The sequence below is a fragment of the Bos taurus genome, chromosome 17, assembly GCF_002263795.3.
Source record: "Bos taurus isolate L1 Dominette 01449 registration number 42190680 breed Hereford chromosome 17, ARS-UCD2.0, whole genome shotgun sequence".
NCBI lineage: Eukaryota > Metazoa > Chordata > Mammalia > Artiodactyla > Bovidae > Bos > Bos taurus.
The window spans coordinates 53,827,153-53,855,036 of NC_037344.1; the positions used below are offsets into that span (position 1 = coordinate 53,827,153).

At 42.7% G+C, this 27,884-nt stretch overlaps 1 protein-coding gene and 1 pseudogene across 5 annotated transcripts in view; one reads left to right on the top strand and one right to left on the bottom strand.

Annotated features, from left to right (window-relative positions):
• Positions 1–263: 263 nt before the first annotated feature.
• Positions 264–27,884, top strand: part of ANAPC5 (anaphase promoting complex subunit 5) — a 35,090-nt gene continuing 7,469 nt past the window's right edge. The window contains exons 1-11 of one of the 5 annotated variants that reach the window (NM_001192945.1): positions 264–571; positions 3,926–4,005; positions 4,428–4,537; positions 5,389–5,581; positions 12,950–13,016; positions 15,466–15,567; positions 16,536–16,726; positions 20,840–20,921; positions 21,585–21,674; positions 22,835–23,016; positions 24,579–24,714. In NM_001192945.1, coding sequence (NP_001179874.1) covers positions 365–571; positions 3,926–4,005; positions 4,428–4,537; positions 5,389–5,581; positions 12,950–13,016; positions 15,466–15,567; positions 16,536–16,726; positions 20,840–20,921; positions 21,585–21,674; positions 22,835–23,016; positions 24,579–24,714 — 1,440 coding nt within the window. In that variant the 5' untranslated portion in view covers positions 264–364. Of the gene's footprint in view, positions 572–3,922; positions 4,006–4,427; positions 4,538–4,831; positions 5,278–5,388; positions 5,582–12,949; positions 13,017–15,465; positions 15,568–16,535; positions 16,727–20,839; positions 20,922–21,584; positions 21,675–22,834; positions 23,017–24,578; positions 24,715–27,884 lie in introns of those variants that run through there. The other 4 variants (XM_015475490.3, XM_059876134.1, XM_024977410.2 and 1 more) reach the window with 4 other exon arrangements.
• On the bottom strand, positions 8,980–11,843 carry LOC101903644 (tetraspanin-33-like; annotated as a pseudogene).

Genomic DNA, 27,884 nt, shown 5'->3' on the forward strand with positions numbered 1-27,884 from the left:
ATTTTCAAATTAAATGAACAAATGGTCAGCCTCCTAGCCGTTCAGACCTTGACCGAAAGCGTCGACTCTTTCACTCAGTGCCAGTCCATGTCTACCCGGAACCTGCCCTCCTGCAAAAGTTTCTGTAGGGACCCAGTCTTTAGGTGCGCCGCCTTTGCCCCACCCATCACGGTATTGTTGGGCATTTTTATTGGCTATAGAGCTCTGGTTTCGTTTCTCTGATTGGTCATCGGCGTGCCGTCGCGAGGCAGTTTCCTGGGATACGCCGCGGGCCAGGGGAGGCCTAGGGGAGGTTGTGAGGTTCCCTGAGCAGGAATCCGGCCGGGGCGCGCACCGGGTCTCCTGGACTTAGTTCGTGAGCGCCATGGCCAGCGTCCACGAGAGCCTCTACTTCAACCCCATGATGACCAATGGGGTGGTGCATGCCAACGTATTCGGTATCAAGGACTGGGTGACGCCGTATAAGATCGCGGTGCTAGTGTTGCTGAACGAGATGGGCCGCACGGGCGAGGGCGCCGTTAGCCTCATGGAGCGGCGAAGGCTCAACCAGCTGCTCCTGCCGCTGCTGCAGGTGAGGGTCTCCAGTTCATCCAGCAAACCCTTACTGTGCACCGGCTCTGTGATGGGACAGCTCCCTGGGGGCTGGGGGCACGGGGGTTTATCGGATACTCTCTCTGCCCTTTTGGACTGAGAAAAATACAGTTATTACCACCAGCTAACACTTAGTACTTACGATGGACCAGGCACTTTACATGCATTTTTCTTGGGCAGGTTTATATATGACTCCAGCATTTATTAGCTGAGTGACGGGGGAAAGAGTTATTTTCGCAGATCCTCCGTTTTATGTAGGATGAGGCTACATGTAGGCTTGAGCGTTGGAGACACAGGTACCCTAGAGGTACCTGTTAGAGACGCTGTACCGTAGAGGACCGTAATAAGTGGTAACAATGACAAAAAAGTAACAGCCAACATTGATCACTTACTGTGTACTAAGCACTTGATGGGCTTCCCTGGTGGCTCAGACGGTAAAGAATCTTCCCACAATGCGGGATACCCGGGTTCAATCTCTGAGTTAGAAAGATCCCCCCTGGAGAAGGGAATGGCAAGAACCCATTCCAGTATTTTTGCCTGGAGAATTCCAAGGACAGAGGAACCTGGCGGCCTATAGTCTATTGGTTCGCAAAGAGTCGGACACGACTGAGCAACTAACACAAGCACTTTACATGTTTTATCTCCCTTTGCAGACTCAGATTGTAACTCTACTGTTTACCTGCTGTGCGACTTGGGCAAGTTCCATAACGTGTTTGGGTCTTTGCTTTTGCTCTGTAAAATGGAAAACAATGAGAGGAACTGTCATGTGATGGCTGTGTTAAGTTAGAAAATCCATGAGAACATTTTACAATGTTTGGCACATAATAAATGCTCCATCAGTTTTAGCTATTTTCATTTTAATCTCATGCACTTTCCCTTAGATCAGTTGTGGTTTTTCCATTTATTCGGGTGATTATATGAGGGACGTCTTTCTCCCCTACTAGACTGTAACCTCCATGAGGGCATTACTTTGTCCTGTTCTTTCTCACCTTGTATCCCCAAAGCCTAGTACACTATAGTTTATAACAAGCTTTTTTTCAATTAAGAATTTTTTTAAAATGTGGACTGTTTTTTTAAGTCTTTATTGAATTTGTTACAATATTGCTTCTGTTTTATGTTTTGATTTTTTTGGCTGCAAGGCATGTGGGACTGACCAGGGATCAAACCCACACCCCCTGCATTGGAAGGCAGTCTTAACCACTGGCCCACCAGGGAAGTCCTTATAAAGGGCTTTTTTTAATCCATCACCCTCTTTGGGGCAGGGGGAGGAGTACTGAGGACACAGATTAAGTGACTTGCCCAATTAGTTAGATAAAAGTAGCAGGGTCTCTAGAACTTGCAGCTCCCAGTCCTGTCTCCATTACTGTTATAAGTTTAGAGCCCAAAAAACTAAAGTCTGTCACTGTTTCCATTGTTTCCCCATCTATTTGCCATAAAGTGATGGGACCAGATGCCATGATCTTAGTTTTCTGAATGTTGAGTTTTAAGCCAACTTTTTCACTCTCCTCTTTCACTTTCCTCAAGAGGCTCTTTAGTTCTTCTTCACTTTCTGCCATAAGGGTGGTGTCGTCTGAATATCTGAGGTTATTGATATTTCTCCCGGCAATCTTGATTCCAGCTTGTGCTTCATCCAGCCTGGCATTTTAATCAACATGTATAACATCTAGCTAAGTTCCAGCCTTTATTATTTGCTTATTGTTTGACTTTAAAAATTAGCTGATTTTTAACTACTCAACTAATACACAAAGATTCATTGTAAAACTTTAAATGATACTAAAGTTGATAGAGTGGAAGTTTATCTTGTTTCCTCAGAGATTATCAGGGTTCATATTCCTTCATTCAGCTATTAACATTTACTGAGTAACAGTTCAGAGTGGATCTTTCTAGACCTTTTGCTATGTATATGTGTATATAGATAGGTTGATGCATATGATTGTAAGTATGTATACTTGTATCCTTTTTGTTTAATTCTGCATTTTTTTTGTTTGTTCATTTTACATAAGTGCTACTTCTATGCTACAGCTTGTTCCTTTCACTTAGTAAGTCTTGGAGATCATTCCATGTCAGCATATTTGAGTAGATTTACCTCATCCTTTGTAACGGCTGCATTTTATTCCACAGTGAGAAAAGAAACATAATTTAACTCATACTTTAAAAAAATTAAGCAGTTTTCTTTTTTTTGCCATACTTTAAGGCATCTAGGATCTTAGCTCTCACATCAGGGATTGAACCCATGCCCCCTGCAGTGGAAGCCAGAGTCTTAACCATTGGACTGCCAGGGAAGTCCTTAACTCATACTTTTAATTAATGTTAAAATTTATAGATTATAACTGAGCTCTTTATTAATGGCCTTATAGATTCTTTAGTTTTTCTTCATTTCAAACGTATGGGGAACATACCTTCCCCGGAAGCGGGCTTGCTGGGTTATCCGCAACTGAAAGTGACATGTGTACTGTCAACTTACTCTCCAAAAGTATTCAGTGTTTAGTTGTAAACCTCAGCTAGGTTGAAATCTTCCTGATAGCTGAGGTCACATACTCTCTGTCTCTAACGATACCTTTTATGAACTTGGGTAGATAATATGACTGCCTACCTTCCGGTGTTTTGGAGGATCAAATGAGATTATGTTTCTGAAAAATAGGACCCCTGTGTTAGTATATGTTCTCCAGGATACAAAACAATTTGAATTATTTTACTTAATCGTTGCCACAAACATGGGACGTTATTGTTATCTCCATCTTACTGATGAAGGGCCCAGGGAGGCAACACCTTTGCTACAATTACCAAACGAGAATGAAAGAACCTCAGACTACAGATTCTATGCTTTTTTTTTTCCATTTTAAGTCATTCCTCCAACTAAGAGAGAATGCATGCAAATGTGAAATATTGCTGTAGTGTTTTATGCAGATAGGTTTTTTTTTTTTCTGCTTCCTGGTTTGAGATTTCATGTTTGGAATAACTTTAAAACAGAAAGGTTGGATAGGGGAGGGAGAGGGATAAATTGGGAGATTAGGATTGACGTATACATATTACTGTACATAAAATAGATAACTAATAAGGATGTACTGTATAGCACGGAAAATGACTCAATACTCTGTAATGGCCTATATGGGAAAAGCATCTAAAAAAGAGTGGATATGTGTATATATGTGTATATATACATATGATTCACATTGCTGTACACCTGAAACTCAGACAACATTGAAAATCAACTACATTGCAGTTTAAAAAAAGAAAGCAGAGAGGTTGATAAATGAATTCATGTATGCAGCTGTTTATCAATCTCCAGCTCTTTAAAATTTTTCTGTAACCTTTCAATCTCTCCTTTACCCAGGGCCCAGATATTACACTGTCTAAACTTTACAAATTAATTGAAGAATCTTGTCCTCAGCTGGCAAACTCAGTGCAGATCAGGTAAACTCCATTTTCTTCTGTATATATGAAAAGATGTCAAAGTAGATGGAAATTAGAAAATGGCACATGGTGATTATTTCCTTAAAAAAAAGATATCTTTGTTATTCTGGCTTGTTTTCCTAAGTACCTTAATTTGATTTTTTTTAAATGGATAGCATTAAATATACTACTTCAGAATTTATTATTGTGTATGGATCTACTTTGTTCCTTTTAGTTGTTGCAGAGAATTTCATTTTTACTGGCTGATACGCTACTTTGAGAAATTTTATAATCAAGAAAACATCAGCAATGATATTTTTCAGAATATGGGGGTGACATTTTGGATTTTCAAATAGATTCATTTTTGGTGATTGTGGAATATGAAATGTGGGAAGATGTTCAAAGGGCCTTCCTAAAATCCTTACCTCATTTTTCTTGTTCAGAATCAAACTGATGGCTGAAGGCGAATTGAAGGATATGGAACAATTTTTTGATGACCTTTCAGATTCTTTTTCTGGAACTGAACCAGAGGTTCACAAAACAAGTGTAGTAGGTATGAAATTCTTCTAAGGAGAGCAGAGAATATTTTCACTGAAGTGAATGGCTCTCTGAGTCACATCTGCTGTTAACTCTGCTGTAATCTGAGCACAGGCAGTGGGGATGTTGGACGTGTTTTATCCATGGCCTTGCCATTTTGATCTGTGTTTAAATAACTGTCTCGTGGGAAAGCATCTTCTGTTTTGTCTACTGTCATCAGAGTATTAGACTGATTGTGGAGCCTTTCAGGGTTTCTCAGCTGTTTCCCACAGTCCTCTGCTCACTTGTGCACATTGCACAACTAAGTCAGGGTCACCAGCTAAAGTTTTATGAAGAGAGTAAGAGTAGATTATTGTTACAGTTTATAAGTCTAGGGTATACATGAAGTTTCCTGATGCTTTTCTGTTAGCTTTATAGCCATGCTCCATCCACCTGACTTTTCTTTCCTGGTAGTTTTTATGTTATTTACCATCAGTTATTTGTTAATCTTCCATGTGCCAGGCTCTGGACTTGAAGAGAGACTGGAACCTTTCTCTTAAGGCAGATTACATTCTTGTGGTTTTGGGGAGAAGGGCGGGCAGATAGTAAAAAGTAAACAAATACAATAACTTCTGGTAGTTCTAACAGTCATGAGAGGATACATTGGCTGGATAAAAAGTAGAGTGTGGGTGGGAGGACTGAGCTTTTAATATAAAGAGAAAATCAGCTTCAAAGGTGATGAAAGAACATTCTCTGTGGAGGAAACAACAACTGCAAGTATCTTTTTTTCAATTATTTTGAAGGAAGAATTGCAACAAATAGTCATTGACTTGAAGTCACCCAGTTTTTGAGTTAATGCCTTTGCCTGGTCTGTGTCTTGTTTTGTAGGCTTATTTCTGCGTCACATGATCTTGGCCTACAGTAAGCTGTCTTTCAGTCAAGTGTTTAAACTGTACACTGCCCTTCAGCAGTACTTCCAGAATGGTGAGAAAAAGACCATGGAAGATGCTGATATGGAACTGGCCAGCAGAGAGGAGGGCGAAAGGAAAATGGAAAAAGAAGAACTTGACGTATCTATAAGGTAACTTGGGTTTCTCCAGCGTGAATCCCTTTCCTGTGAAATAGCGTCATTACAGGCACAGTAAATCCTCACTCATCCAGAGTTTCTGCATTGGCTGTCATCTTTCTGTCCCTCCAGATCCAGGAAGTGGACCTTTACAGGCTGCATCGGTTAGTTTCTTCCCCTCTAACTTCTGGTTGGGAGGCACTGATGGGAAATCCAGAGGGTCGAGGAGAGTAAGGTCAGGGTGTTGATTCACTGGTTCCCTCCCTTCAAGGTCACGGTGGACTGGATGTAGGGTCACCGCCTCCATCAGGTGGCCTGCTTTGCAGACCTCAAGGGTCTGGTTACTGGGAAGGTTTCCCAGGCCTGGTGCGAAAGGTGCCCCACTGTTCCCAGCCCTGGGGACTGTATTACTCACTATGGCTTCTCCGTCCCCTGCCACTGTTTCTGAAAGTGGTCCTTTATTAAACTTATCTCATGTTACCCCATTTGAATATGCCATTTGTTTTCTTCTGGGATCCTGAGTGGTAGTGTAGTGTTCATTATATCACAGTGAATTAACAATTGATTAATTCTGTGAAAACTTATAGAGTGCCTCCTAAAGTTTAAGCCCTGGGGATGTGGTGGCACTGTTCAGCTAGTTGTTCAAGCCCAAAGCCTAGGTGTGTCCCTGGGTCCTTCCCGTCCTTCACCCCAACAGCCAGTCCTTCTGCATATCCAGCCAGAATTTCCTCCACAGTATGTTTGGAATCAGTTCACTTCTCTCCATCGCCACTGCTTCCCCGATGGTCTCAGTACCTGGTCTCTTTCCTGGATGACTGCTCCAGCCTCCTGGCTGCTTTCCCTGCCTCCATTCTTGTCTCCTTACTCTCAGTTTTTCCTGAAACATCCAAGGGAACCATCACGGATGTAAATCACACCACATGTTCTTATGCCCCAAACCCTCCTTGACTGTCCATGGAATTCAGACAGAAATCAGAGTTACTGTGGCCCTGGTACCTGTCTGATCTGGCCCCTGTCATCTTCCTTACCTCTTTTTCCTGCCTCTCCCTTCACTGTCAGAGTCTAACAGCTCTGGCTTGATTTCAGTTTCTTGAATACGCCCAGCCAAGCTCTGCCTCTGGGTGCCTGGTGTACTCTCTCTGGCTTCTCACCTCCCTCCCTTCCTTTCACCACTGGGCTCCCGTGACCTCACACAGGCCTTCCCTGACTACGTGTGTGAAGTAACCTCCATCCTAAGTACTTCCATCTTCTTTCTTTCCTTCATAGATCTCCTCAGTAAGCAACCTTTTGCATTTATTTACTTACTCATTTATATTTGCCTTTGTACTCCATCAAGAGTTAAGACCCTCCTTCTCTGTTATATGTCACCTCCTTTTCCTCAGAGCTTGGCTTGTGGTGTCTGAATATGTGTTGGATGAATGAGAATCAGAACATATCGTCCAATGAGACATGTCCAGTGAGAGAATCAGAACATGTCGTCCAATGCCCGCACTGGTAACTTGCCCCATAAAATACTTCGTGTTGACTCCCTTCCCTTTGCTGTTTCACATCCCCTCTCCCCAGCTGTTACCTGGGATCACCTCCCAAATAGACCACTTGTGTTTGGAGGGAAAAACGTGTGTGTGTGTGTGTGATCTCCCCAGACCATGGGGAGGAAGACTGACATGGAAACAGATAATGACCTTGTCAGTAACGGTGTGTTCAGAGCTCTGAGAGAAGCAAGCCCCCACCTGCCCTGTATAGACTGGTCCAACCCCCTTGGGGGCTGGCAGGTATAGCCAGAGAATATTTCCCTGCAGTTCCTAGGAGTGGCCTTTGTATGGTTATATGATTTGTTCAGCACACACTGGGAACAAGAAGATTATAGTACCAGTGAGTACTTGCAAAAACTCAAGACTTGCTCACAATGTTTGTCGTGGAGGGGAAAGGCTGTACCTTGTAGAGTTGAGTCTGGCTCTGGAGTCAGACCCCTGGATTTGAATTCTGGCTCTTCCACTCCCTACCTTGGGCAGGTCACCTTCTCTGTACCTCAAATTTCTAACCTGCAAAATGGGGCTTATGTGACCGCCTCAGAGGGTTGTTGTGAGAATTAAATGATAAATCTGTATAAAGTGTTTAGAACTGTGCCTGGTATATAGTAAACATTGGACAAATGTAGCTATTCTTTTTGAAATTTCTCTTTTAAGAAGCTTCCAGGAAACAATGTGATCTCTGTCCTAGCTACTTTATATGCTTTTAAAGTAGAAGAATGTCAGTTCTTCAGAAATGTTAAAATTCAGACTTTTTTAATTAGGTTTGACTTTCTCCTAAATTAATCTGATTTACTTAGGTCTAATTACATTGTTTTGATCCTGTTCTAAGAATTCATTTGTGTGTAATGTAACAGTATGTCTAATATTAAGGTGTATGGTTTCAGAAAATGGTATGCATTCAGTAAACTGAATTTCATCACTGAAATAGAAGAAATGTATTTAAATGTTATTCTAGGGAGTTCCTTGGTGGTCCAGTTGTTAGTACTCGGCGCAGTCACTGGTTGGGAAACTAAAGATCCCACAAGCTGCACAGTGTGGCCAAAAAAAAAAAAAGTCCCATTACAGAAGAACGTGCAGACTTGACATTTAGCTTCAGCTTTTCATTTGCTTATTGTTGTTACGGGGCAGCATTTGTTTCCTGCAATAATAGAGGAGGCTTATAGGGTTACACCGTGTGGGTTTGTAGCGGAGACTATTAGTCGCTGGAACAACATCTTCTCTGTGCTCCATAAAGGACCTAACAGAAGTCCTTTAAAAAAAAAATTATTCATTTATTTATTTTTGGCTGTGCTGGGTCTTCAGTGCTACATGGACTTTCTCTAGTTGCAGAGAGTAGGGGGTGGGGTGGGTGGGGAGGGCTACTCACTTGTTGCTTTGCATGGGCTTCTCATAGCAGCGGCTTCTTTTGTTGCAGAGCACAGGCTTCAGGGCCCAGGGGCTTCGGTAATTCTGGCTCCCAGGCTCTAGAGCACAGGCTCAGTAGTTGCGATGCGCAGGCTTAATTGCTCTGTGTATGTGGGATCTTCCTGGACCAGGGATCAAACCCATGTGTCTTGCATTGGCAGGTGGATTTTTTTTTTTTTCAACTGCAGTTGCTCAAGCATCTGTGCTCAGACAAAACAAAAACAACCCAAATGATTGAGGTTAGAGAGAATACAAAATAACAATGCTGAGAGCTGGGGTGGGGAGGAGGCACATTCTTCTCAGATTAGGGCCACCTGCGCACCCTGCCTTCTGCTGTCTGTGGAGTTTGCTTCCTCCCGTTGGGCTGTGGCTTGCGGGTCTGAAATCCATTCTCCACTGGGCGCCGGCAGCTGTAACCACTGCTGTCAGTTGACGAGGCTCCCCTGTTGCCCTACCGAGGAGGTGCAGGATGGATCCTCAGTACCATGGGTCCGCCCGGTGCTGCTGGTTGTAGAGCTATAGTTGGATCTGATCTTTGATCTGACTCACAAGGTTCATGGACAGCAGGATTCTCACGAGCTGCGGGATGGCCAGGCCCAGTGCCACACCACCAAGTATGAAGAGGTTGCTGTGTATCCAGTTGACCAATCTGTCAATACAGCCATGGGTGTAGATGACTTGACTAGCTTCCGAGTAGTCAAAGGTCTGCATACCTTGGCCACACATGGTGTTGATCACTGCCTGGTTAGGGGTAGGCAAGCAACAGGAGTAATGCACAGAATAGTGCTCATGCCTGGGGTTGTCTTCTGAACAGTTGAAGTACATGTTCAGGGACCAGTCCTTATAGGAAATCCCTCCACAGTAGCTGAACTCCTTCTGGCCAAAAATCTATGAGATTCTGAAGGTCCAAGTTATCTCGGTAGTGCACAATGGCATTATTGATAATCTCACTCACTTTGCCCCGCACCTTGTCTGAGAAGACGAAGCCCAGGACCCCAGCTGCCAGCTGTAGCAGGAACACAATGGTGGGACAGAGGGAGAGCGTCTGCAGGAGGCAGACGTTCTCGCAGAGAGATCATCTGATGCAGCTGCAGAAGGTGAGCAGGAACCTGAGGATGCCCACCAGGATTAGCAGGATGGCCGGGTCCACGGCCAGGCAGGCCAGCGCTGCCTCTGGGGGAGTGGCTGTTTGTCTGCTCTGGTGCCGACTGAATGGGGTACCTGGGATGGGGGGGCACTCCCAGAACTGTCCTCCTCCCCTGGTGGGGGACTCTCCAGTGTGGCTAAAGGTTACAGGGAGCAGTACTGCCCTCCCACGGGGAGAACACCAAGGGCCCAGAAGGGTCTGTGGCCTTTAATTTGAGGAACTAACAACTTAAGAGCCTTTATTCCCAGGCTTGAGAGAGGAGGAACCATCTTCACTCCAGAAAAGAATTAGAATGGCATTAGGCCCACTGGCTTTTGCCGATTCTGTTTCCTGGACACTTCGTGTAGAGGAATAGGAATGGAGGTTGAGTTTCTCTGGAACAGAGCAAAGGGAGGGCTGAAGCCTCTGGTTAGTCTTTGCACCCAGAAGCCTACCTTCTTCCCTAGACACACTCTAAGCCTAAAATGCAGGTGGATCTCAGAAGAAGAGCTCGGGGAAATCCAGGTGAACTGGCTTGGGTGGCCAGGCAGAGGAAACCTCCAGGATTTGGCTAGAGGGTGGCTGCCCTGTTAGCTCCATAGCTTCTGTGGGGAGGAGGGCTCAAGGGCCAGGGATGAAAGAGGCAGAGGAGAAAGGGGCTGGCAGGCTGATTCTTTACCACTGAGCCACCAGGGAAGCCCCAAAGTCCCTTTTAACTAACAAAAATTTCTAACAAAAGTAGAAAGTCTTTGGTGTTTCTTCACTTGTCAATGATTTAATAAAAATCTCCCAACTTCATTAATTTATTCGACAAATGCTTATTCAGTGCTTCTGGTGGGCCAGGTACTGTGTTAGGTGCTGCACTGTCTTCATGGAGGAGAAAGTCCCCGTCCTCGCGGAGTTTACGTGGGGAGGGTGAGAGGGGAGTCGAGAGGTAACTCCATTAACAGGTAATGTAACTTCAGGGTATGCCACGCAGGAAAGGAATACCTAGGGCTCGAGGATACAGAGTAACTGTGGAGTGCTGTCAGGAAAGGGCCCTTTAAGACTGGGGGCTTGCTGACAGAAGAACCAGCCCTGAGAAGAGTTGTCAGAGCACATGCAGACTCACAGCTCTCAAGACAGGACAGACTGACATACCGGAGGGACAGAAGGAGGACAGTGTGGCCTGAGCACATGAGGTCAGGAGGAGGGGCCAGGTCACCCCTCTGGTCACATACCTCCAAGCGTTCAGATCCTCATGGCCTTCTTGGGTGTTTTGAAACTGTTCCCTGTCTCAGTCCTTCCCCTCCCCTGCTTTTGTTTTGTTTCTACCCTGCTCAGGAATCTCCAGAGACAGAGTCTCCTGGCCTGGTATCTGAGGTGTTCCCCAGTTGACCTTTCTGACCTCAATTTCTGTTCCTCAACTTGGGTCCTTTACCCCAGCCGTCCAGCTCTGCTCGTATCCCTCCAACAGGCCGGGCATTTTCCCATTCTGTGTCTTTTATTTTCCTTTCTTAGAATGCCTTCTTCCATCCTCATCATTTCTCCACTCCTTCCCCACTTTTAAAGTCCTCATCACTCCAAGTGGAGTGGTTTCTCCCATTTCTAATGCAGAGATAATATACATTCATTCATTCATTCATATTGCTTACTGCCATCACGTCACATGGGCTGGACTTAGCCTTCACTAAGACCGTGAGCCCATAAAGACATTGTATTTTCAGGGACCTAGACTTGTGTTTTATGTGTGCCCCGGCTCCATTTGTTGATTGTCTAATCCTGTTGTATTTTTTAAATTTCAGTTATAGTGGGTGATTTAAGCACTTTAGAGGAGTTTCCAGAGTCCTTTTGAAAATCAGATGAATGCCATGCACTATCCTCGCATTAAAAATGTGTATTTTGCATGCAGCTTTACAAGGTTCATGGGCTCCTAAAGCCCTTCATAGGCCCAGGTTAAATGTCTTTGATATACAGCCACTTGTAAGTCTAAAATTCTGTCTCAGCTGGTAATTGGATTCATAAACAAATTTATTGGTGTCCTTTTCCTAAATGAATAACACCCTTCCTAAACTGAATACCTTTGTGGCCTGTTAAGAGTTACTTTCTTAAAAAAAAAAAAAAAAGAGTTACTTTCTCTGGCATGTATTTGAGGCCCTGAGGAAGCATGGGAGGAGTCAGTAAAAGGATGGTTTGGGCAGTGGTATTCTCACTTGCTTTTCCCAACCTTGTTCATGTTGGCCACTGTTGCCACCAAGGAAAAAAGTGAAAAGTGAAAGTGAAGTCGCTCAGTCATGTCCAAGGCCAAACTTGATCTTCATTTATAGTAAATCTATTTGCCTTTATTTGTAGCTTTTTGCTTTGTGTGATTTTGGTTCTATTTTATTAACTTTTATTGTTCTTGTGTCCTTTATTAACTACCTCAAATCTTTTTTGGGGGAAAGGATTAAGTAAATAAAGCATCTGGTGACGGTGAGCATCATGGACCTTAGAGGAGGGTGGGCTGGGAGCAGTGTATCGCATTTCATCCAGATCCTCATTGGCCTCTAGCCTTTTTGTGTACTGCCGTATTTATTTCAGGACTTGGGCTTACTTTCTTTGAGGGATATGTTAAGAGAAAAGGGCATCTTATTGCCCAGACACTTCACTCTTCTGTTTGAGAGCTTGGCCTATGCGTTTTCTTTCCACTTCCCTCTAGGTCACTGTTGTTTCAGTGATCTTTGTTGTACCGGGTCGGGGCTGGTCCTGGGCATCTCTGATACCTGCAGAATCTGATACACTTGCTGCCTTGTGAAACCAAGAGAATATTAGAGCAGCTTTTCCCAGAGTATTTTCTATGGGGTGCTAGCCCTTCCTGATAGATAGGAAATTGCAAGGAGTTCATCAGGGCTGGGGTGTAGATGAGAAGGCAGGAGAGAGAGGTAGGACCACTCAGGAAGCATTGCACCTGCCCTGCTAAGCAACGTGGGCTTTATTCTGGAAGGCAGTGGGATTCCCCAGAGGGGCTTTAAGTCAGGGATGATACACTTGCGGCATCTGGGATCCTAGTTTCCTGACCAGGGATCCAACCAGCATCCCTTGCATTGGAAGCAGAGTCTTAACCACGGACCACCAGGGAAGTCCCTAGACCTGCATATTAGAAAGATCATGCTGGAGGCTGTATAGAGTTGAGATCTGCTTATTAAATCATGTAAATTTTATCAGGACATTTAGCATCATTCCTGAGAAGAGAATTAATTTTAAAAGTTTTTAAGCTTTTCTGATGAATCTATTTGACTTTGTTAGCATTACCATTTTCACTATTGTTTAATTCTTTATTATTTTTACTTAATTTTTTTCCAGAGAAGAAGAGGTATCGTGCAGTGGGCCTCTGTCCCAAAAACAAGCAGAATTTTTTCTTTCTCAACAGGTAAGTTGGTTCTGTGATTTGTCATATTTTTTTTTTTTTAATTCTGTGACATTATTTGTTGTTGCTGTTCCGTTGCTCAGTCATGTCCGATTCTTTGTGACCCCATGGACTGCAGCACACCAGGCTTCCCTGTCCTTCACCGTCTGCTGTCATGACATATGTTTGTTATGTGAGTAGGTTTATTAGTAAAGCAGCATTGTTCTTACTCTTGGTCCTTTTTTCTTCACTAACAATGCAACTGTAGCTATATGTCCCTCCCTATTTTGTATGTGATTTTATTTCTCTATTAGAGTCGTAATGCATGTTCATTTAGTAATGGTGTGTGACTAACACAGCCCCAAAGCGTGATTTGGAAGACTTACTACCCTTTTCCCAACTTTTCATCAAGGACATTTTCAAACAGAAATAAAATTGAAAAGCCTTGTACAGCGAATACCCACATACCCATCATCTGGGTCCTACAATTAATATTTCGCTCTGTTTATCATATATCTACCCATCTAGTCACCATTTCATCGTATTTTTTTTGATACATTTCAAGTTGCAAACACCAGTACACTTTAGCCCAGACATTTCTTACTAGTGTTTTCAAACCTACTTTAGTTTTTTTTTTTTTGGTAATACAAGCTGAACGTTTTTCTTTCATGTTGTTTTCAGCAAAGAATTTTGATTTTTGCTCTATTTTTAAGTTTCCTCTAATTTTATTATTAATTTTCTTTCTGCTGAAAGATGTAATGTTTAGATCTAGATGCAGATAATAGAGTCACCCCTGCAAATGAATTTTAGACAGATTAGAAAAACCCATCTAGACAATTGGTTACCTGTAGAGGAGAAAATGAAGCTGGACCCTCACCTCATCTTTGCACCTCAGTACTTTACAGGTAGATTAAAGGCTTCACTGTAAACATTTAAAGTTATAATTAGACTAGAAGGAACTCCATATTAACTTTTAACTGATCTCTGGATGGGGAACTTTCTAAACATAAGAACTGTGGAAGAAAATATGTAGGAGATCATTTGATGTTTTTCAGCATAAAAATGAAAAATGTCTGCATGTTAGTACATTTTCTGACAAAATTAAAAGTCAAACAACAAAATGGGAAAAGGATTTGCAATACATATGACAAAGTATTGATACTTTTGCTTTAAAAATGGTATTTTCAAAGACCAGTTGATGATGAGACAAATGTATAATATATTATTAAATGAAAAGGGCAGATAGTAAAATGATATATTCTAATTTTGTTAAAAAAGTGTGCATGCTGCTGCTGCTGCTGAGTCACTTCAGTCGTGTCCGACTCTGCGACCCCATAGACGGCAGCCCACCAGTGTATATGTATAAGTACATACACACACAAACACACATACATATACCCACGCACAGAAAAAAGACTGGAATAAGATACACTGACATAAAAATGGTGTTATTTCTGGATGGAGGAGTAACAGATGATTTTCTGTGTGCTTTTCTGTTTTCTTCTGTATGCTTTTTCATATTTTTGGAATCTCCTGTAATGCTACAATGAATTAAAATGGAGTTAGAAGTTATTGTTAATCAAAGAAAAATTTGTCTATGTAAAATTGAAGTGTCTAGAACCCAGTTAAGTACTAATCATTAATTTAGAAGTAGTTTTCTACATATTTTATATAATTGTTGCTGGTAACATCCATATGAAACAGAAAACCAGGAGAAGGGCAAGTGTGTGCCATAAGGCTCTTTGCCAGACTATGAATACATACTTCCTGCCTTGAAGGCACTTACAGTCTGGGGGTGGGGTCAGCTAGCACTAGTAATATAATTTAATAAGTACTGCAGGAAGGGTTAGTGCAGGGGGCTTATAGGAGCATGTAGGTGCTTATGGGAGAAGCAGGTGGCTGAAATCTAAACTGGGCCCTGAAGGCTGAGTAGGCTTTTGCATGGAAGAGTGTGTGGGTGGGGTTGGTGGTTGCGAGACATAATTCCAGGAAGAGGAAACAGTGTTCTGCAAGGTCAAGAGGAGAGTGTAGGACCTTTCTTGGTGGCTCAGTGGTAAAGAATCCGCCTGTCAATGCAGGAGACACAGGTTTGATCCCTACTCCAGGACGGTCCCACATGGTGAGGAGCAACTCGGCCCATGCGCCATAACCACTGAGCCTGTGCTCTAGAGACTGGGAGCCATAACTACTGAGCTCATGTGCTGCAACCACTGAAGCCCAAGTGCCCTAGAACCTGCACTCTGTGACAAGAGAGGCCACTGGAATGAGAAGCTGCGCACCGCAACTAGAGAAAAGCCCGCACAGCAATGAAGACCCAGCACAGCCAAAAATAAATAAATGAATAAAATTGTTAAAAAAAAAAAAAAGAGGAAAGTGTAGGTGCAGAGAAGAAAGTAATCAGATATTTAATATATGTGTCCATATGTTTATTGGCCATTTCTTTCTACTGAGAGTTGTCATTTTTAACTTTCAGGCTTCTTTGTTGAAGAATGATGAGACCAAAGCCCTCACTCCAGCTTCTTTGCAGAAAGAATTGAACAACTTGTTGAAATTTAATCCTGATTTTGCTGAAGCGGTGAGCCTCTTCCAGAATCTGTTCCTAAATTAGAAAGCAGGGACAAGACTTTTGAATAGTCAAGTAAATGTGGATTGGCCCGCTGACCTGGGTTCTTAGAAAGAAATCCTGTGGTTGGCATGTAATTGACTTAGCCTAGGCTCCTCCCCCACCCAGGAGGGATTTCTTCAATCTATTGATGCTCTCTTTCATTCATCTCTGATGTTGTGAATTACGGACAGGAGATGAAGGAGATGACAGACTGATTTTTTAAAGTTTGAGGCCCCAAAATTCTTTTCTCCTCTTTTGTAAATGTTTTTGTTGTTGTATATATTTTTTAAGTTAAATAATTCTATTCCTTATTGAATTTTTATCCTGAGAACTTTCTTAATAGCACCTGGGTTTTGCCATCTGACTTTATCCACATGTAGAAATACATCTGCTTTGCTCCTTAGTAACTGGGATCTGCCTGCTGGAGGGAGTTTTAATTCAGTGACCCAAACAAAATGAAAATAGTGTCAAAATAGAAGATAATTAACTTCTAAAACTAATAAACTAGTAAAAGTCTCACTGGGTTTTAACTTGGACATTTAGAAAAATTGGTTTTATATTTGTATGAATTCAGGTTTTAAGACCTTTTTTTTTTTATACTGACACAATTCCTTAATATCTAAGCTAGGTGATTCCCCCTCCATCCTCATGTATAATCCATGGATCCTAATATAACCAGTGGGTGAGTATTTAGGACAAAACTCTGACACCCATGCTGGTGGAATTCCCTTTATTTTGTTTGGGGACACATTCTGGGGAAGAAACCACCTACTGTACCTTAAGTCTATTTTATTCTGCCTGTGGGGAAAAGATTAAGCTAAACTGTGACTTAGGAGGGTAGGGGATACGTGGATGTCTACAGCCAGTGGACCTCTCTGAATTAATCTAACACAAGAGGAACTTAACATTTAAAATATGTTGAATGTTCCTCCTTTTAGCACTACCTCAGCTACTTAAACAACCTCCGAGTTCAAGACGTTTTCAGTTCAACACACAGCCTCCTTCATTATTTTGACCGCCTGATTCTTACTGGAGCCGAAAGCAAGAGTAATGGGGAAGAGGGCTATGGCCGGAGCTTGAGATACGCAGCTCTAAACCTGGCTGCCCTGCACTGCCGCTTTGGTCACTAGTAAGTGTATAAACTTGTCCATGTAGAAATTGAAGAAACTATCTCTCAAATGTTAATTGAGATGTGTTTTTAAAAATAGGCTGTATTTGACTTAAAGAATGAACTTAATGGTTACCAGAGGGGAAGGGTGGGGGGTAGGGATAGTTAGGGGGTCTGGGATTGACATGCACACACTGTTTTTATATTTAAAATAGATAACCAGCAAGGACCTGCTGTGTAGCAAAGGAACTCTGCTCAATATTACATAATAATCTAAATGGGAAAATAATTTGAAAAAGAATAGATACATGTATTTAATAGATATATAACCAAATCACTTTGCTGTACACCTGAAACTAACACAGCATTGTTAATCAACTATACACCAATATAAAATAAAAAGTTTAAAAAATATGCTGTATATTTTTAAAAAAGGAGGAGGAGGGGGAAGAAAAGAGAAAAAGAGATTGTTCAACCTGAGCTTGTCAATAACTTGCAAAGAAGGAAGCTTTTTCCACTGAACAGAAGATAATGAAAGAGTCTGCCCCCTGGAGTCACAATTTAGCATTACCGTCTAAGTGCTTGGCCTCTTGCTTTACTTCTAAGAACAATGGGCACTGAATTAAAAGGAAATTGGGTCATTAGGCCAAAGATTCCCAACAGGATTTTTCAGAGGAAATAATGGGTATGTAAAAGTTATTTTCAGTATTTCAAAAAGCCAAAAGGAAGCTGTGCCTTTATTTGACAAAAGACTATGTGGATTGCCGAAAGTCACATGTTTGTGGTTTTGGTTGGCATTCAGGGGGCTCAGTGAGGTGACACTGACTTATGCCATTATTAAGGTATGCCTATGATTTTAATAAATAAAAATAGGAAATTGATCAGTTATTAATATTTAGTAAATAGAGTTAACAGGATAGTCTTGCAAAATATGGAATCTATTTTGAAAATAATGAAATAATGTGAATAATGGTGAAAAGGTAGGAAATTACTGATAGTCTCTCTGCTTCCCTATGGCTTTTTCCCATTTAAGAAAAATTAGTTTCTGTCACAGGCATCTTTGAGTAGAGACTAGAGTGTATTTCTAGAAGTGTAGTGTCCAGAGTTCAAGAACTGAGACTTCTGCACCTTGCTCTATGGCCCAGGCAACAGTAAGGAATTTCTAATAACTTCTGATTGTCACATTTTCAAAGGGACATAGACAAGCTGGAGCTTGCCTGGGGAACAGTCTCACTGGAGGCATTCAAAGCCATGCCATATGAAGAGTGTGGGAAGGATGTGAGAATGTTTAGCCTGGAAAAGAAACAGTTTAGCCAAGCGTTTATTTGACATCTTTCTGTAGTGAAGGTCATGTGAAAAGGACTTAGATTGATCAAGGGTGTGGCTACTAGAGAAGATTGAGAGCTGGTAAGTGCCAGTTAAAGGGCAAAACATTTTTGCTGTTTATGAGGAGGAGATTTCTTTGTATAGAACCTTCTGAGAAAGGTGTCAGCAGAGTGCTCAGGTGTGCAGCGGGGGTGACATTCAGAGAATTCAAGCCTCATATTGATACTTGAGCCAAAAAATGTTTAAGGCTACTCTGAACTCTATGATTTTGTGAGATTCCATATTCTAAGAGTCAACTTCTTTTCGTCTGCCCAGCTTTAGTAACCTCTTTGATCACAGCCTTTCATGTTTTATGTACTCATAATAAATAACAACACCATTTGAATATTTGCCAATAACTTGTTTCTGTGTTACACACAGCTTGCCCTTGCATTTGGAAGTTTGTATGTAGTCTGGTAGATACAAATAATAAGTCTGTTGATGTATAGAATTTTTCTGTGTTTGCAATATTATCAATGGATAGGCAGCTAACTGTATGGAATTAATTACTAGTTAATTTCTGATTTACTCAACTCTAGGCTTCTTTATTTTTAGTCCTGGAGCTATGAGGCTGTATAATTGCCCCTGAGCTAATAGGATTGTGGTAATTTCTTAAAAATCTATGTGCTAGGCATTGTTCTAGGTGCTAAGGATACAGCAGTGAAAAAAGGGGAAAAAAAAATACTCTGTTCTCATGGAGCTTCCAATGGGAAAAATAAATAATAAACCCTAAATTTATCAGGTAGTGATAGATCAGGATAAGGGATTAAAGAGAGGTGATGAGTGCTATTGTTTTCATAAGTAACACTCTTCTTCCAGATGATTGCACTGGTCTTAATCTTCAATTTGTAAAATTTCTGTTTAAATATTAAGGCCCTTCCTAACCTTTGTTAATATTTGAACAGAGATTTAAATAAAGGATTTGAGGGAGTGAGTAATCTGTGTGTGTATTTGGAGAAAGAGTATTCATGTCGCCTAGGACAGCAAGTACAAAGGCCCTGAGGCAGGATTTACTTGGCATGTTTGAGGAGGAACAAAAGGTGTGGTCAGGGTGACATAAGTAAGGGGGGAATAGAGGAGAATGAGGTCATAGAAGTGGCAGGGGTCAGAGCATTTAGGGTCCTGTAGGCCCAAGTAAGGACACTGGCTTTTACTCTGAATGACATAGGAAGCTGTTGTTAGAGGCTACAGATCTTTCTGCTCTGGCATTTTGCAAACAGTGTGATAGCCAGCATGTTTCCAATATTTCAACCAGTTTGCTTCTTGCTCTTTAATGAAAATTTTTATCAAAGGCATTTCTGATTAGCAGCAATGGAAAACCATTGGTTCTTCAAGGATTTGCCAGAAACTTTGAAGTTTCTGTGTTGGTTATCTACTTTTTCTTCCTCTCTGGGAAGAATAATCTTTCTTTAGTCCTGTTTAGCATCCTATCTGTACAATTCTCCCAGAAGACTTTTTCTAAACATAACATAACTTATTTGGTCATCAGATGTTCAACAAAGTTAAATTGACTGGCATTTATAAGGGGCCTCTGTGTGAAGATATGCTTCCTGCCTTCAAATAGCTTATATTCTGGTGCATCTTAGCATTAAAGGGGATTTAAGAGAAATATGAAATAGGTAAAAATGTTTCCTTATCCAAATAGATAGTATTGAGGAAGAATTCAGCTCTCCCTGTTAAAATTAATAAAATTAATATTGCTCTTATTGAAAAAAATCTTGCATAAAATTTTCCCTACATAAGTGATACCCATAGAATTTCTGATTCTATTTTGAGATCTCAGTGACCCAGCATTTACAGAACTTCTGTGACTTGAGACTGGGAAACTCCAAGTTTAAGACATCTCTGGTGCCCCCTGCAGGTTAAAGAAATAAAACTAACATTAAATAGAGGGTGATATACAATAGTATTAATATTTAATTAAGCACTGCAAGCTTTTCTATGGACTTTTTCAGAAGTGAAGGCTCAGTGGGGCCAAGAATAGTTAGTTGACTGAATTTTCACAAAAGTTGCAAGGCTGGGGGAGACACCCCAGATGGAGAGGAACCACATGAGTAGAAAAAAGAAATCTCAGAAGCGAAAATCTTCCAAATACTTTTCAAAACTAATTTTGAAAAAAATTATAGAAGTATAAAATGCCATAGTTCACAAAATTTTTCAAATAATGCTGAAAGGAAGGTGATGAGAAGTAAAATCTTACATCCTCTCCTTGTCCCTCCCCTCAGCAGGGGGTGTGTGTGTGTGTGTGTGCGCGCGTGCACGCGCTTAGTCACTCAGTTATGTCCAACTCTTGCAACCCTATGGACTGTAGCACCCCAGGCTTCTCTGTCCATGGGATATCCCAGGCAAGAATACTGGAGCAGGTTGCCATTTTCTTCTCCATTGGATCTTCCCAACTCAGGGATTGAACCTGTGTCTCTTGCATCTCCTGCATTGACAGGAGGATTCTTTTAATGCTAAGCCACCCAGGAAGCCCTCAGCATTAGACAACTAAAAAAAAAAAAAATCTTAGGAGCTGAGATAGGGAAAAACCAGTACTTCAGGTCCCTTTTAGTAGAACTCCACCTTAGCAGGGATATGTTCTATATCTCTATTGTTAGTTTCTTTTGCTACTGGGATGGGGGTGTCTCTGAGGAGTAAGCCCACGGTTTCAACTTCCAACCCAGAGGCCTGCACGCTGGTGAATTACCATATAGATGACTTCCTGTTACCGTTGCTTATACATGTTTACGGTTGTTAATGAGTTATTAATGTTCATTCTGTCGTTAGTCAACAGGCAGAGCTTGCCCTGCAGGAGGCAATTAGAATTGCCCAGGAGTCCAACGATCACGTGTGTCTCCAGCATTGCTTGGTGAGGTCACCCTCCTGTCTTGGAAGTTCTGCCCGTGGGTTGGGTTGTTGGCCTCTGAAAGGCCCCATATGAATTAGGTTGTTTTGCAGTTGGAAGGTCCTCAATGGTGATGGGAAACTAGTTAGATGGTCAGGGGGATTCAGGAAAGGCAACCCAGTTGTATTTATCTTTTTTAATTCTTGACGTCCATTTTGTTCGGGGACATTTCTTGTCTACAAATTTAAATGCAGTTTGCCATGCAAAACTGTTGCACCAGACACTGGCATGAAGGAAATGTGTTTGCAGCAGCTGGTAACTGGATAAGAGCTTGTGCTGTCAAAGCGTCATCACCACGCACATCATCAAACAAGTAGAACCCAGTTCAGCAACCACCTGAGAATTTTACTGTCTCACTTCCAAGCCTTCCAGGGGCCTCATGTCTTTTTTTTCTGGAACATTTGCCACTCATGGCTCTCAGAGGTGAAGAAGATAAATGGCTTGTTTATTTCAGTCTGATGGTTTTAATGTGTTAGATGGGTTTCATTTTGGTTCATAATTTGTGAAAGTGTTTTAGAGGGCTTATTTTGTCCCTTGTTAATTTGTTCTTACAACCATGCTGATGCTTTCAGTAGAACATTAGCCATTATCATTGTTTTGATACATTTTGATGACTTCTCTTGCCAGAGCTGGCTTTACGTGCTGGGACAGAAGAGATCTGATAGCTATGTTCTGCTGGAACATTCTGTGAAGAAAGCTGTTCATTTTGGGTTACCAGTAAGGCTCATCTTTCTATGAGATTGTTTAAACAATTGGGGTGGTTTTATTCTTGGTAGTTTCATGTGACCTTAATTATTAATCAAACCACTAAGTTCTTTGAATAGGTTTCTCTCTCCTCCTCTTATCCTAATAACATCCGTGAAAGTTCCATTTATCAATTTGATGAGATCTTTGTTTAGTGTATTGATCAGCACTAAACTTCCACGTCTTTATTTAGAAAATGTTTAAGAAAGACTTATTTTTAAACCAGTGACCGGCAAACTCTATGGCCTACAGGCCAAACCTGGCTCACTGCCTGCTCCTGTAAGGCCCTCAAGCTAAGAATGGGTTTTACATTTTCAAATAGTTGGGGGAAAAAAACAAAGAAGAATATGTGGCATAGACCAAATGTGGCCTGCAAACCCTAAATTATTTACTCTCTGGCCCTTTATAGAACAAATTTACTGATCCCTGTTTGAAGTAATAAACAAAGCCACGAACCAGTAAACCTGTATTCCCCAATGACAGATACTGAGGGGCATTGAAAGGGTACAAGTCCTACACATGAAGTAGTAATGACTGTAGAATCTAGATTACTATTGCTCAAAGAACCTTATTCTGCCTCAAAAAAAACCAAAAACAAGTGATAGACTTTGTAAGCACATTTTTTGTTATGGATTTAAGTGGACTTGTTTTTAGTTGAGCTTTCATCCTTGAAAATTATACCAGAAGTTAATGAAGAGATAGTTATGCTCCTAATAGGCATTTTTTCCTTAATCTCCTACTACATAATGTACCGAGCACTGTTTAACATGTACTATTTCATTTTAATCCTTAAAATAAGTCTGCATGATAGGTTTGATGCCCATTTTACAGATAGGCTTGTCTAAGAAGCTGAGTGACTGGCCCTAGGTCACACAGTCAGCAGCAGAGGCAGTGTTTAAGTCCAGATCCATTTAGCTTCAGAGCTGGCCCTTCTCACTGTACCATTAGCTTCTCTTCCATCCTCTAGTTTTTCAGGAACATTTCTCATATGGGTCAGGGTCAGGCTGCAGGTACTTTCTTTATAAATAGTGATGTCATTATGCACATGTTGAAATATCACAACTTTCTGAAGAGCAAAACAAATTCTGTCTTGTCATCTCTATCTTGAGTTGTGCATTTGTCTGTCTCCTTAGTACCTCGCCTCCCTAGGAATACAGTCCCTGGTTCAGCAGAGAGCTTTTGCTGGGAAGACGGCAAACAAACTTATGGATGCCCTAAAGGACTCGGACCTCCTGCACTGGAAACACAGCCTGTCAGAGCTCATCGATATCAGCATCGCCCAGAAGACAGCCATCTGGAGACTCTATGGCCGTAGGTGCGTCTTCAAGCCCGCCATCAGGGCTGCGAGGACACAAGTCCTCTTACAGATGAGCGGAAGCCAGCAGACCAGTGCTCTGAGGGCCAAATGGATGGAGGTTGTTTGTGCAGGGGGTTAAAGAAAGTGCTTTAAAGTTTTAAAATATTTTCTACTTTGCACACAGGCTTTGCAAAGGTTTTTCCTATGCCTGTTTTTTTTTTTAATCTACTTCTTTTTAAAATTAATTAAGTAGTTATTTATTTTTGGCTTCACTGGGTCTTCGTTGCTGCGTGCGGGCTTTCTCTAGTTGCTGCAGGCAGGCCCACTCTAGCTGCGGTGCACAGGCTTCTCACTGCAGTGGCTTCTCCTGCTGTGCAGCTCTCGTTCTCAGGTGGGCTTCAGTAGTTGTGGCTCAAGGACTCTAGGACTCACGCTCTGTAGCTGTGGTCCACAGGCTTAGTTGCCCTGAGGCATGTGAGATCTTCCATGACCAGGAATTGAACCGGTGTCCCCTGCATTGCAAGGCAGACTCGTAACCACTAGATCACCAGGGAAGCTCCTTCTCTGCCTGTTTTTATTTATTCCTCCCAGCTGCTCTGGGAGGTGGCTTGGGGGGTGATCTCCATTCTCAGATACGTAGGACAAGGTTCACACATCTGATCTGCCCCAGATAACAATTGAGTTAACAAGTTAACAAGTTAACAAGTATGGACCTCCACACTCAAACTGAGATCCTTGGACTCCAAACACCATGCCCGTACTCTGAGATGCCATGGGCCACAGTCACTCAAGTTGAGCACCCTCTTAACCCCAAAGCTGTTATGTGATGAAAGCTGCTTCCCTGTTAACCAGGGTGTGTTCTCTGGACCATCTCTGGCCTGGTGTTTAATTCCATTTAGCCTCCTTTGTTGCTGTTCAGTTGCTAAGTCATATCTGACTCTTTACGACCCTGTGGACTGCAGCCCACCAGGCTCTTCTGTCCTCCAGTCTCTCCTAGAGTTTGCTCAAATTCATGTCCAAGCTTGGAAGTAAATTCTGAACCAGATTTTTAATCCTGGAGCCCTGTTGCTACCTCACCTCTCACCTAGACAATCTGCTGTTTCTAGGAATTCAGTGATGAAAGGAAGTGCCTATTGTATCAGTCTTGTTTTTCTACTTGAAATAATTTTTGGCACAGTGTGGTGTGAAACAGATGCAGACACTGGCCACTGCTTCCACTGTCAGAGCAGCCGGTGCCAAGATGGCATCAAGTCTGAATTTACCGTGAAAGCTAATTAACATACTGTGGCCCCAGGGAAGATTACAGGCAGAGATGGGGTGGGGGAGGTCTGGAACTTGGAGCTCCCCGTGGTGTCATAACCACCATGTGTTTCCTTTGAGGCCGCACATCTAGATTGCTTTCCTGCTCTCCTTGTCCCAAGGACAGGAGGTCTGGCACTGGGAGACAGCTGCTCTCACGGAACCAGAACCTGCAGAGAGGCGTCACCTCCTCCCGTTTCCTCTCGGGGTAACTGTAGGGTGTAGCTGAGGGGCACCTGGGTCTCTCAACTGACGGGGATGCCTTTATGTCCTCTCCCCAGCACTATGGCCCTGCAGCAAGCCCAGATGTTGCTGAGCATGAACAGCCTGGAGTCGGTGAACGCGGGCGTGCAGCAGAACAACACGGAGTCATTCGCTGTAGCGCTTTGTCACCTCGCTGAGCTGCATGCGGAGCAGGTAGGCAGGTGACCCGGCCAGCGTGCTTCTGGAGCAGTACAGGCTCTGCCGTTTCTTTTCTCTCAGTCAGTTCAGTCGCTCAGTTGTGTCTGACTCTTTGTGACCCCATGAATCACAGCACGCCAGGCCTCCCGGTCCATCACCAACTCCCGGAGTTCACTCAAACTCATGTCCATCGAGTCGGTGATGCCATCCAGCCATCTCATCCTCTGCCGTCCCCTTCTCCTCCTGCCCCCAATCCCTCCCAGCATCAGGGTCTTTTCCAATGAGTCAACTCTTCACATGAGGTGGCCAAAGTATTGGAGTTTCAGCTTTAGCATCAGTCCTTCCAATGAATACCCAGGACTGATCTCCTTTAGGATGGACTGGTTGTATCTCTTTGCAGTCCAAGGAACTCTCAAGAGTCTTCTCCAACAAAAGCACTGGACAGCTCTGGTTGGATGGAAGTGGCGGAAAGGGTGAAATCCCATGAGTAGAAATGGACTGGGTACAGAGTCTACAAGGTTTGTGGAGCTGAGGACCTCTTCCGGCATCAGGGAAGGGACTAAGAGATCAGCTATTTCTAGGTAACAGATGGAATAAAAAGGAGCCTTTGAAATTTAGGGTGGAAGAGCTGTGTGTTTGTGGGAAAGGGAAGAACATAATAAGAACACAGCTAAAATGATAACAGCTAAGGTGTGTCGTACATTTGTTCTGTGCCGGGCTCAGTGATTTCCATGTGTGATTATCCAGATTCCTCACAGTAGCCCCATCAGGTCAGCTTTGGTATCATCCCATTTCACAGAAGAGAAACCGAGTTCCTGGGAGCAAAGTCCTAGACCAGTGAATGTCAGTGTCAGATCTTCAACCCAAGGCTTACTGATTCCAAAGAAAGACATTGGGAGTAGGGCATAACCTTGACTTACAACCCAAGTAATTTTACATAAATCTCTTTATAGGGGATTGATGCAAGGGTTGCTCATGTTGCTCTCGGCTTTCTTTTCCCTTTGCTCAAAAACATCTACTTTCATGAGAAAAGGTCGGGGAATGCTCTTATCTAGAGCTAACTCACTAACTGCTGCCTTGCTGTAAGTGCATTTCCTTGATCATATTATTTTCTCCACCTCTTTGTGGGATAATAATGATCGCTAGGTTGCATCATAGCACTCAATATTCTTTAATCCTCAGCCTGAAGATCCTTGAGTGGTTTCCGCCCCTTTCAGAAGTCTGTAAATACTTCTCTCTACTGGATATATTTTAGCATTTTACAATTCTCTAACTAGCTGTGGAAACAGAGGGCGTGAATGGGCTCTGGCCGATGGCATCTGCCTGCACCTCCATCAGCTGCTTTCTTCTTGTACCTGGGAAGCATCACCCATGCTTCCTGACATCAAAACAGGCCAGCGGCTCTTGCCGTTTGCTCTCCTCCAGGAATGCTGCACATTAATCACTTTCTCCTTCTTGTAATGGCACTGGAACCTCTTTAACATTGATTCTTTTCCTCTGCTGGTGCCTTGGTTAAGCGGAGCATTTGTAACAAATGAGTCAGGGCACATTCAGTTAGGTATTGGTATAAGCTTCATATTAACTTTTTTCCCCCAACAGCCTTATTGAGATGTAATTCACATGCCCCACAATCCACCCATTTAAAGTGTCCCCTGGTGACTCTTTCTCATAGTATTCTCCCCACTGTTGTTGTTATTTAGTTGCTCAGTCATGTCTGCCTCTTTGCGACCCCATGGACTGTAGCCCACCAGGCTTCTCTGTCCATAAGATTTTCCAGGGAAGAATGCTGGCGTGAGTTGCCATTTCCTTCTCCAGGAAATCTTCCCAACCCAGGGATCGAACATGCGTCTCCCACTTTGGCAGGTGGATGGATTCTTTACCACTGAGCCACTTGGGAAGCCCCTTTCTCACTCACCCGAGCCTTAAACAGTGAAATAGGGAATTCTTTGGTTGTCCAGTGTTTCAGTTCAGTTGCTCAGTCATGTCCGACTCTTTGCAACCCCATGAATCACAGCACGCCAGGCCTCCCTGTCCATCACCAACTCCCGGAGTTCACCCAAACTCACGTCCATCGAGTCAGTCATGCCATCCAGTCATCTCATCCTCTGTCGTCCCCTTCTCCTCCTGCCCCCAATCCCTCCCAGCATCAGAGTCTTTTCCAGTGAGTCAACTCTTCGCATGAGGTGGCCAAAGTACTGGAGTTTCAGCTTTAGCATCATTCCTTCCAAAGAAATCCCAGGGCTGATCTCCTTCAGAATGGACTGGTTGGATCTCCTTGCAGTCCAAGGGACTCTCAAGAGTCTTCTCCAACACCACAGTTCAAAAGCATCAATTCTTCGGCGCTCAGCCTTCTTCACAGTCCAACTCTCACATCCATACATGACCACAGGGGAAAACCATAGCCTTGACTAGATGGATCTTTGTTGGCAAAGTAATGTCTCTGCTTTTGAATATGCTCTCTAGGTTGGTTATAACTTTCCTTCCAAGGAGTAAGTGTCTTTTAATTTCATGGCTGCAGTCATCATCTGCAGTGATTTTGAAGCCCCCCAAAACAAAGTCTGACACCGTTTCCACTGTTTCCCCATCTATTTCCCATGAAGTGATGGGACCAGATGCCATGATCTTTGTTTTCTGAATGTTGAGCTTTAAGCCAACTTTTTCACTCTCCACTTTCACTTTCATCAAGAGGCTTTTGAGTTCCTCTTCACTTTCTGCCATAAGGGTGGTGTCATCTGCATATCTGAGGTTATTGATATTTCTCCTGGCAATCTTGATTCCAGTGTTTAGGAGTCCACAATTTCACTGCCGAGTGTCCAGGTTCAATCCCTGGTTGGGGAACTAAGATCCTGCAAGTCAAGCGGCACAACCAAAAAAGTAAAAATAAACAGTGAAATAACTTCCCTTTGGTCCTTTTTGGGTTATGTGGGGTAGAAATTATTTCTTTTCTGCTGGAATGGAGAACTACTTGACAAAAATCTGGTCTTGGCTCACTTCTTTAGCCTTGACACTTTCTCCAAGGCCAGTTGTTAATTGTTCTGTGATTTTTACTGGGGATTAGACCTGAAGTGGCAGCCCACTCCAGTGTTCTTGCCTGGAGAATCCCAGGGATGGCAGAGCCTGATGGGCTGCCGTCTATGGGGTTGCACAGAGCCGGACACGACTGAAGCGCCGCAGCAGCAGCAGCA